Source organism: Echinops telfairi, unplaced genomic scaffold (genome assembly GCF_000313985.2).
Source record: "Echinops telfairi isolate 266 unplaced genomic scaffold, ASM31398v2 ScPeMD7_1;HRSCAF=3_0, whole genome shotgun sequence".
NCBI classification, from domain to species: domain Eukaryota; kingdom Metazoa; phylum Chordata; class Mammalia; order Afrosoricida; family Tenrecidae; genus Echinops; species Echinops telfairi.
The window spans coordinates 45440559-45452289 of NW_022103896.1; the positions used below are offsets into that span (position 1 = coordinate 45440559).

Here is an 11731-nt window from a genome sequence, read left to right on the forward strand (position 1 = left end):
GGATGGTGTGGGTGTTCAGTTTGTTTGGTTGCTGATTGGCTTATTGATGCAGTTGTGATTTTGTCATACTATGACCGACAAAGTAAACCTGAGATGTACAAACCTCATGGACAAGAAGATGGAGTCCGGGCTCCTATTAACTTTAGCCCCAAGAAGACTTAGTTTTGATGACATGGCCCTGCTTCATGAAACGATACTGAGCTTTATGAAAGGATCACTGAATATAAGGGTGCTACAGCAAAGTGTGGTGAAGAAAGTAGATGGTGCTCGGCTATCAATCTATTATGATGTGTGAGGTCTTAAAGGCTTGTATTCGAACAAGCAGCCATCTAAGTCCACACGGAAGAAGCACACCAGCTTGTGTGATCCAAAGATGACAATTAAAAAATTCAAATATGGTGAAGGGAAAAGTATCAGAGCTAAAATTATGAACACTAACTTGTAGAAGTCTATAATTGAACAACTGAAATATATGTTATGTAAAATACGTGCCAATAAAACTGTTAAAAAAAACTCAGTTTCTGGTTATAGTACTTTGGGTAAGTTATCTCATATTTTTGAAACTCAAATTCTTCATTTACAGTGTATAGATACTCTATCTAATTCTAACAGGGTTGCTGTGAAGATCAGAAGATCACTTGTGTAAAGAGCCTGGAACAGTGCCTGATATGTAAAAATACAATAGGTGTTATTTCCTCAAGATTAAATCGTATTCGTGAAAAAGGAAGTTTCTGGACTCTGGCTGGGAATGTACCCTCTTTAGATACTATTGTCTGTTTCCTTTTGAAAGTAACATTTGTTATGTTTTGACTTATACCATCTTTTTCGCAAAGACTGTTTATGGGTTTAAAATCCAGAGTAAGACTACAATATCCATGATCTTAAATAAAATGAAAGGCATAATTTTTCAGTTTGACAGTGACACCACTACCTTTATATCCTTTATTTTCTGTTTCTCAAAGTTGTCAATCGTTTCCTCCAGATGCCGAGTTGTTCGGGTGGCATCCATTGTCGCTCTCTGTAATTCCGTTTCTGCCTATTCAGGATACCCCGACCAAAGACACAAGAACATGCAGTGAGGAGCCACTCAACTGAGATCACTGGGAAATGCTATCATTGCTGTATTGGCTCTTGGGCCTAAGACTCTGGTTGTTTAATATTGTATTTTGCTGCAGACGAGGATTATATAATAAGCACATGCAGAACAAAAAACTTTAAGTAGAATTGTTAAATGACATGATTTATGATCTCAAAAGCGAAACACAACACTGCCCATTTGTAAGCCATTTTTGCTGTATCACCCTTGAATGTTTTCTTCTATTTTCTAAATGTTGTCACAGATATCACCGTCTTTGCCCCTTATCTACTATCCTTTACGTTCTTTCTCTTTTTCCTTTAGCCATTCTTCCTAGAAAAAAGGAAGGGACTGGTGATTATCATCTTTTCTTTAAAAAAATTTTTTTTTTTATTGTGCTCTAGGTGGAAGTTAACCTAAAGTATTTTTAATTCTCATAAACTGAGTCTCCTAATAAAATATAATAATGCTTATCTCATAGGAAGAAGGCCTAGTGACATAGTGGGTTAAGCATCTTGGCTGTTAACTGCAAGGTTATATGTTCAAAACCAACAGCCACCCCAACGGAGAAAGATGTTTGCTCCCTTACAGATTTATAGCCATGGAAACCCTAGGGAACAATTCTACCCTGCCCTGTCAGGTCCTCATGAGCTGGGATTAACTGGATGCTATGAGGTTGGTTTTGGTTTGGTATCTCTTAAGATTGCTGAATGGATCAAATGGAACCATCTTTGTACCGTACTAAGGAGAGTGCTTGGCACATAGAAATATCAACAGCTATCCTCCAAACTGAGAGGCTGTGGTTTTCATGATACCATTCCAACATTGAGCTTTTGGGGGCTAGTAAGAGTATAGGTAACTGGAGTCTCCCTTTGTCACCACCTTGATAACTTTTACTGTCTCCAAATACATTAAATATTTCTAATTCTATAATATCCTAATCAGGTAGAGGATAGATATACTACATATTTTTGTTAGCATAGAATTCTTAATGGCAAGTTTTTCTTTCAAGCTAATATTCCTGTTCTGAAAGAATTAATGCTTATTACCAAGAATATATACTAGTAATGAATAAAAGAGATGGAAGTGTAATGCTTAACTTCACAATATTATATCTACTAGCTACATGTGGCTAATTAAATTTAAATTAAAAAAAAACACAAATTTTTCTCAGGGTAGCTGCATTTCTAGAGCCCAAAAGCCACTTGCTGCTGGTGGCTACAGTATATCAACGTGTACAACATGTCCAGTCTAATCATGCATTTCTCTTAAAGCACTATGTCTTCCTTTACGGCAAGAGTTTCCCCCAAACACTTAAAATTGTTATACTGATTCTAAGGAACATTCTAATCCTGATTAAGTTATCCTTAATTCAGTTTTGTTTCTTTACTCTTTCATGTCCTTAAAAGTATCACAAGTCATCATGTAAAATGGTGGGGAGGATATGCAATAGTGTAAGTTTTGTGACATCTGAGATTCCAATATTCTTGCCACTTGCCCTGGCTTGCTTTTTCAAGACAACATGTAAATTGAAACAAGTAAAAGGGATTTACTGTAAGGATCCATCTCTTGGTCCTGCACTTTATCACCCACCTGTGACTGAATTTTTTATAAAGGAAAAATACATTTCAAAAAGAATACAAAAGTTTTTTCAGCAAATTAAAAATTGCTAAGCCATCTATAATTATACACACAAGTAGGCTATCTTGTATAACTACAAACCATACTCTTTGCAAGCAAGCTAACTCAGCTACACAGATTTAAGATACTAAGCATTTACACCTCAAAAGAGCTGTTAAAATGTATGTATTCTCGTTATGTAGGGTGTGAAGTTTTTACAAAAAACAAAACAATGCAAGAGTCTAAGGAAAATGTCTTATTATAGTTTGGGAAGCTTTATAACCTGTTATCAAAAGCAGTGTTCTATAGTATTGGGCTTGGGATTCTTTGAAATCCCAAAGACTTAAAGGAATTAGTGTGTTGAATTATAAAAAAAAGAAATCCCAAAGACTTTTTAACCTCGTTGCAGGAAATGTGAAAGTTAAAAAGTGGTGTTTAGAACATTTATTAATATGAAAAAATGTTCTATCAGTTACTTGAGGCATGGTAACCTTTTGCTAATGGGAATAACCAAGTCAACTAATTTCCTACAAAGTGTATTCAAGTAGAATAATTTCCTGATAAGGTTTATTATTATAAGTGATGCGATTCATTAACAAATGCCTTTGATTCATGTCTTTCCTCTCCCCACTTAGCAATACTTACGTTTTAAAGGTCAAGTAGTTAGTTAAACTCGGACAAACGGTGGGAAAGCAGCAGAAATAGCTGGGACATCTGTACCTCACTCTACCACCTTCCAGCAATTCCTACTCATTTCTGAAAGCCTTAAAGCTATGTATTGGAGAACAGCATCTCACCCCCAAATTACACAGCTATTTTCAGTAAAGCAAAGAGAATGGAATAGCTAAGATTTCTTCTTTTCGTTAGAAATTATTTAACATTCTAGGGGCAACAATGTGAGCAGGAAATTCTTTTGGTTAAAAAACCCCAAGAATTGGATCAACGGTATATTTAATTAAAATAGTCACAAGTACAAAAATGATTTATAGAGGGCGGGGCCAGACTGTTATTTTCAAACCATCTTATAGGAAGCTTGTTCAGAAGCTACCTGGGGCCTTGTGGAATGAACAGGTAGTGCCCCAAGATGTAACTAGGATTTTATAATACCTTTGATTCCTATCTTTCCTCTCCCCATTGACTGATAGTTGCCTTTTAAATTTTGGACAGGCTACGTAATTGGTAAAACCTGTTAGTCCTTTTCTAGAATGACTCCATTTTACTGTACATATTAAACTATTCTAGATTTCCTTTGAATAAAGAGTCAAATGATTTTCAGAGTCTATCCTGGTGATGCTATTGGGTAAGCATTGGGATTGTAAACTGCAAGGTAGTCGGTTCAAACCTACCAGCAACCCCCAAGAAGAATGATGAGGCTCTCTGCTCTTGTAAAGATTTACAGGAACCCAAAAAATGGCAGTGGGTATCCCAGTAAAAATGCAATGATCCAATAATTGAATATAATTATATTGAATACATTTATATAAGATTGTCCTTTATTTTCTATTCTCAGGTTGTTAAAATCGCTGGATTTTTGTTAAAATCCTTTGGATGATTGCAGCATATAGCCAGAGTGCTCCTTAGAGGCTAGGATGGTGAGACTTCGTCTTTATATACTTTAGATATGTTGTCAGGAGAGACCAGTCCCTGGAGAAGGACATCATACTTGGTAGAAGGACAGTGAGAACGAGGAAGGCCCTTAAGGAGATTGACTGACAAAATGGCTGGGCCACCAAGGAGACTGACTGACCCAATGGGTGCAACATAGGTACAATTGTGAGGATGGCACAAGCCTGGGCAGTGTTTCACTCTGTTGTACATAGGGACACCATGCGTTGGAACCGATTCAATAGCACCTAACAACAACCACAACTGCACAACTTTGCCAGTGAGCTATGGATGTTTGCTGCAATAATCTATTCAGCTGCTGCATTTCTTTCAACAGACTTGCTTCATCTGTAGTCAGATCACCTTCTCCACAGCAGTATTTACTGTAGACTCTATAGTGTAGAGCGACGAGGTCAGAAAACTGAATCTTAGACTAGATTCATTTCCATGATTAGTGCTGGGACCAATACCCCTATTTCAACCTGGCCAAGACTTCAGGATGCCATGTTAGCTTTTCCCTGCCGTCAGGCTTCCGCCTCTACAGACAAAAATTTTTATCTTTGGCTCAATTTTCAAAGACTAGTAACATCTCCTACCCCCTGCTTTGTTCTCTAGTCATCAGTCATACATTTTCTAGCACTTTCTGGTTTATCTGAGTTTTAAAATACATAGACCCTCTATAATCTATAGTTCGAAGACCTTAATCCTTAATACCATTTAGACTTTCTTATCCTGGCTTCTAATGGATAGTCCTGGCCCAAAGGCTGCCTTACTTTTGTTTTGTAGAAGAGCTTAAGTACTGTTGAGCTAAAGGAAGAATGACCAGGTGAATGGTATACCTCAAATCACTGCTGTGGGGACTCCCTCAGGCATGGAGGTGTTCTACTACCACAAATGCCCATGGAGAGCTACTCCTACATGGTTCCTGGCGAAGCGGGGCAGAAACAACTTTAAGGAAGAAGGTGGGACATGTAAGCAGGAATGGGTAAAAGCAGCAGCAAGGATACGTTAGCGTATATTATACAATCCCACCTACTCCGTGTGCTGGCAACTAGCCAGGTGCCAATTGCTAGTCTCTTGTTGAGCCAGCAATAAGGCACATTCTAGTCTAAGAAACAGTCCTGTTTCATAGAACCTTCTTGCAATAGCCACTCCCAGCTCATTCACTAGTGTCCAGCTGGGCACCTCAGCTGTGCTCTTAAATTTCCTGACGGTCGTTTGCCAAAAGTCATAAATAAGGTTTAATCATGTGTTGTTTTTTATTAAATAAACCAATGAAATAGGGAGAATTCCTTCCTTTTCTCAGAAGTGGATATTGTTTATTAGGGTTGTCTTTTAAGTTAATTTTCTAATTAATATTGAATTTTATCATTGCTATGTGGAAGGAGCCCTGATGGTTTAGTGCTTATTATGTGCTGGGCTGCTAACCTCACGATCAGCAGTTTGAAACCACCAGTTGCTCTTGGGGACAGAGATGAGGCTTTCTACTTCATAAAGAGTTAAAGAGTTTCGGAAACCCACACCCTGCCCTATAGGTTCATCCTGAGTCAACATTGATTTGATGGCAGTGAGGTTTATTTTTTATCTTTTTCTTAATGTGGAAGAAACCTCGGGATTTGGAATTTACTCTTAATAAAGGCATCTGTATTTAAAAGTTGTTTTTCCGCCCTTTGAGGGGGACCATGGATTCATTATGGGAGATATCATAGGGGAATTGAATCTTTAAAATTAGCTAAGTGCTATAGTTATAATTCCTACACACGTTTCTTTTTAACCTTTATATTCTGATTCTCCATGTATTTAAAAATAGAAATGCTAATTTCTGTACTCATTGACTTTTGTATGACATACCTTACACAACATTTTTTATAGACCAAAATTCAAAGGATACAATAACATGTCGATCAGATGGGTTTCGCTGACGTGTCCTTTCTAATTGAGTTAACTGCTTAGCCTCTCGGTTTCTTGCTGTTAGCGTTGCTTTGAGGTCATCCTGCAGAAGTGCATTTTTTTGTTAATATAAGTTTTGAAGTTAAGAAATAAGAGATTTTAAGTTTAGCAGAAAGTGGTTTGTTTGATGCACCTTCATAATACGCATAGTAACTATGAGCAATGCATGATAAGGATGTATTTATGCGTAAGGAGGCTGGTGATGCTGGGGACTAGCAATCAGCCTCCACTAACTGCGAGGTCAGCACGTCAACCCCCCTCGCCTCTCCATGGGAGAAAGAGGAAACGTTCCGCTTCCATAAAGATTTCCAGCTTCGGAAACCCTGAGTAGGGTTGCCCGATGAACCATCATTGACTCAAGAGCAGTGGGTTTGGTTTAAAGGTGTGTGTGTGTGTGTGTGTGTGTGTGTGTGTATCTCTTTAATGTCTTTTCAATGCTATGATAATATAATAATATTATATTATATTTATATATTATATTATTATATTAATATTATAGTTATAACCAAAAATATGTAAACCAATAAGCATACATATATTATTGATCGTGGTTCTCTGGTGTGCCATTTGTCAAAACTCAGTAAACTCTTAAAATGGGATACTTTTATTGCATTTAAATAATATTCCCATATGACTGATTTAAAAAAACAATGTTGCTACATTATTTTTTAATGTTTAAATATTATTAACTACTTTAACGCAAAAATATAAACTTATATTTATTTAGTAAAATAACACACCCATATATACTCGAGTATAAGCCGACCAGAATATCAGCCAAGGCACCTAATTTTACCACAAAAACTGCATAAAAAATGTGCTGAAAAACTTGGCTTATACACGAGTATATATGGTGTGTGTGTATGTATGTGTATACACACACACACACAATAGCTCCCCTCCCAATTTTTAATTGTAAATTACATGGGATTTTACATTAATCAAATCCCCAATAGTTTTCTCTTTACCCACTCCTTGATTTCTCTCCTCTCTCTGTGAACTATTATCTTTTATTTCACTCGAGTTAACACCCACCAACGGTCTAGTGCATTGCTTTATCTTTCCTTCACTGGCCTCCTCACCTTGCCAGTCTCCAGAAGCTGTTCCTTTTGCTATGAAAGCTCTGACAATATATGTATGACCATACATATTAAATATCTAAAATTCCCACAATAAACAATATGATATCTTATGTTACCATAGTAGTATACTCAGTAATCTCACTAACAATACTTCATTATTTGCCAAATTCTAAGAAGTGATTTTTCAGAATATGTAAAATAATGAGTAAACACTACTTGGTACTTTACATTAAAAGGACAATTATAGAAACGTCATACTCATTCTCAGAATACTACAGGAGACAGAAAACAGATACTTACCCGCTTCATTTTTACAATGGCTCCATAAGCTTTCAAAGGTTCAACTACTTTGGCTTCAAGTCTTTCAACCTATTAAAAATGATTACAAAAGAATATAACCGAAAGGAATCACAGACACATTGAAATATAAATGAATCGAAAGGTGTGCTGTTTACTCTGAGCTTTATTACTACTATACAGACATTTAAGAACTTTTTAGTTGTTACTGTTTAACTTATCTTTATAAATATGAGAGGACTTCAAAAAGTTTGTGGACAAATGGAATTAAAAGACAGAATTTTTTTTTTTGCAAACTTAAAAAGTTTCCACACATTACTTTTCTTGTTAAATGAGTAGTCATTCTCATATTACTAACAGACATTTATTATTACATACCCATAAGTGTGGCTTGCAATACAACTTAGAACATGGATGTTTTTCCAATGCTTTTAATTTGATACACATTATTGCAACTCACACTCACTCACCTATTGAACCCTATTAAAACCAAAAACCAAACTCACTGACATTGAGTTGATGCCAACGCATAGCCACTCTACAAGATAGGGCAGATCTGTCCACGTGAGTTTCTGAGACTGTGACTCTTTACAAGAGGAGAAAGCCCTTTCTCTCATGGGGCAGCTGGTGGTTTAGAACTTTTGACCTTGGGCATCACAGCCCAACTCCTAACCACCACACCACTAGAGCTCCTGCAATCATTGTAAAGCCATTATGTATTACTAAGGTTAAAGAAATAAACAAGAAGTCATACTGCCCATATGAATCAATTCTTGGTACTGGATGAGCTTCTCTGAACTTTTGAAGCCCCCTCATGGTAGGATTATCAGAAATGGAGAAGACTAAAATTCTACACTCAAGGACAGTAAAATTGGCTAATCTAGGCAGGGAGAGTGAAAGCCCAAAGCAGAGTAGTGGTTCTCAAGGATCCCATAACCGTCCTCTTCGCCCCTGAAGTAGCAGCTTTGGGGGCAAGTTTTAAGATTATCTCAGATTTAAAAAACAAACATTTTATTGGGGGCTCATACAACGCTTATCACAATCCATACATACATCCATTGTGTCAAGCACATTTGCACATTTGTTGCCATCATCATTCTCAAGACATTTGCTTTCTACTTGAGCCCTGGTATCAGCTCCTCAAAGGTTTTCAAGGGGAAACCTTTCTTTCTCAGTACCTCTGTGTGGGCTTGAACTGCTAGCCTTCTGGTTAGTACTCTGGCACCTTCTCATTGTGCCGCCCAGCGTCTCCCCTTCTCATATTTTAATACAGCTAACATTTTCAGTGTATTAGCACTGTGCTGGATGCCTTTTGCAGACTCCTTCTAAAACATACTCCATGTTCCAGATAAGAAAAGTGAAACTGAATGATCTAGTACAGCAGAAATATTTAAAGCTGCTCAAATGAGAGAGTGTCTAAAACACTCTGATCCATTCTAATTCTTCTAAGAAGTCATTTGTGAATTAGCAAAGCCTCTCAAATCTCACTGCCATCGAGTTGTTTCTGACTCATGGTGACCTTGTTTCTTAACCTACAATTTTTAAGGGAATAGAAAGCCTCATCTTTCTCCCAGGGAGTGGCTCTTGGTTTTGAACTACTGACCTTGTGGTTAGCAGCCCAACACATAAGCACTACCAGGGTTCCTTAGCAAAGCCTAGAGAATAAGATCTGGGGACCTGGTGGTGCTATAGGGTAAGTGGTGGACTACTAACCACAAAGTTCCTGGTTCAAACCCACCAGCTGCTCTGCAGGAGAAAGATGAGGCTGTCTGCTCCTAGAAAGATTTCTGCCTTCAAAACTCTGAACAGTCACAAGGAGTCAGAGTCAACTCCGTGGCAGTGGGCTTCTGGTCTTTGGACAATAAGGCGAATGGCTTGTGTTGCTGAGCTGCCACACCAGGCAGCTGATTCCCTTTTAAAATTGAGAATTAAAGTGTCTTAAACATGACAGTTATCATAGTAACTTCTCTTACTAATATACCATTAGTGGAAGGCACTTAGGAAACATTAAAGAAGACAACTTTGTAGCATAAGAAAAATAATTCTCTTGGACATTAAATTTTTCCTAAAGAGAGAAATCACAAGATGGCCTACCATTAATTGCTTAAAATGAACATGTATTACTATTTTTTCCCCACCCACCCCACCCCCATGTGTTATTTTTATAGCAGGAAAAAAAGCTTTAAAAAAAAGATGTTTATAATGAGTGAATGGATTTCAATTCATATTGATTTTTTTGTTGCCTCTAGAAACAAAATATATTGTGAATGTTTCATTTTCAAAGAGTTTACGAAAAGTGGAAAAAGAAAAAAAGAAAGAAGCCCCCATCAGTCATTTAAATATTCGGAACCCTAGACTTTAGACCATGAAGATGCAGGATAGTTTAGTCCGTACCATTTGCAATAATCCATAAACTGATGCGTCAGTGTACGGATTATCCGTCCTGTTCTCCTTTTTGTAGCCTACCTTTTGTTCATTTCACTGTTCATTAGCACCTCCACCGTTTGTAAGCACGGGAAATAAAAGGAGAACAGATGAAAATCAATTCACTTTGCTACTGGATAGCATATAGGTTTTCTAAAACAGGAAATTGAAATTATTGGCTAACATGGATGACAGGGTGGTCTGAATAGAAATTATTTTTAAACAGTTAAATCTCCCATTTTCACGTGTAACTGAGAACAGCTTGTTTATTATAGACGAAACATCGAGAGGCACCAGCTAACTCAATACTTCCCCCACATCTAATTAACGACTCCTCGAATTTCTGAGTTCCTCTAGCTCCTGGTCTCGTTCGTTGTGGATAGCAATGATAGGCTCAAGGACTGTTACTCTCGCTTGTTTATTTGTGATCAATGAGATGTCTGTTTTAGGTTTAATAAAAGGCCCAAAGCACCGACGGGAAACAGTCTGGGAGGAAGGGGGTAGGAAGGCAGAAAAGGATACCAAGAACAAAGCAGCTCTAACTGGGCGACTTCTGAGAAGTTCCTCTGTGTCTTAAAGCCTACACACTATACCAAATATAAAGGACAACACATAGGCTTTTAGGAAGAAAACAGTCACACCTACCTTTGCTCCAAAAAAAAAGGAGAACAGAAAACAAAACTCAAACTCACAAAGAGAGTCTAATTACTGGTGGTACAAAGGGTTAATGAGAAAGCATGGTAGCTTGAGTCTACTGAAGATATGCCTTTTAAGAAAGGCCTGGCGACCTACTGACCTCCAAACCTACCTTGAAAGCCCAAAACACACGTGGTCAGCGAGCATACGGCCACCAGGGAGCGAGTGGGGAACTACTGGCATGCAGCAATTGCTTAAACATTTTTTTGGTTTTGCCAATGAAATAGTTCTCAAATCCCAGCGCATGGAAGCATTTTGCCTGTCTGATCGTTTGTTCACATACCCTTCTCAGCATCTGGCATCTCCAGCCACACTCTACAATATACTTACATGCACAGCAGGCAGCCGCCTTGCTGCTTTTCTTCCTGGGAAGCCTGAGCTTAACCATCTCCTGAACATGCCCTCCCCTCCCTGGGTCCCCAAATAGGACATGACTGGGGGAAACTCAAGATTTAAGGGGTTCACCATTTGTTTGAAAATGGTAACAGAAACCACGGAATGATTCCCCTTCCTAGACTCAGTGTTACAAGACATGAGAACCTGCACGTTTATCATGGAGCGCGCGCTCACCAGCACCTCAGCTCCACAGATGGAGCAAGAAGGCAAGGCGGCAGGGTCTTCGGGCTTCCTTTCATCCTCTACTTCAGGCACATTGCAACCAATGACGCGGTGGCCTCGCTCCGTACCTCGGCTTGTCGATAATCCTGAAGTTTGGCAAACTCATCAGCAAAGTTCTTCAGGCCCTGCTTTAAATTGGGGGTCTCTGTGGAGGCATACACGTTGATTTCATTCACCAGGAGGTCTGCCTTGTCTCGCAGTCGGGCAGTTTTCCGCACATACGCCGCGAAGATTTGGCACAGCTCCCCAAAGTGCTTCTCCACATTTGTGACAGCATCTTGCAGTTGTCTGGTTTGAGCGTCCCTAGAGAAAAAGGTGTCAGCGAAAGCAAAACGATCCCGGTGAGCGAGGAGCCGGCTTCCTC

At 38.4% G+C, this 11731-nt stretch overlaps 1 protein-coding gene across 1 annotated transcript in view; it reads right to left on the minus strand.

Annotated features, from left to right (window-relative positions):
• CIBAR1 (CBY1 interacting BAR domain containing 1) overlaps positions 1-11731 on the minus strand; it is a 26448-nt gene that overhangs the window by 13222 nt on the left and 1495 nt on the right. Inside the window, exons 3-7 of the mRNA XM_045288056.1 lie at positions 11436-11670; positions 7633-7701; positions 6192-6293; positions 2669-2674; positions 932-1036 (exon numbers count right to left, since the gene is read on the minus strand). Coding sequence (XP_045143991.1) covers positions 932-1036; positions 2669-2674; positions 6192-6293; positions 7633-7701; positions 11436-11670 — 517 coding nt within the window. The remainder of the gene's footprint in view (positions 1-931; positions 1037-2668; positions 2675-6191; positions 6294-7632; positions 7702-11435; positions 11671-11731) is intronic.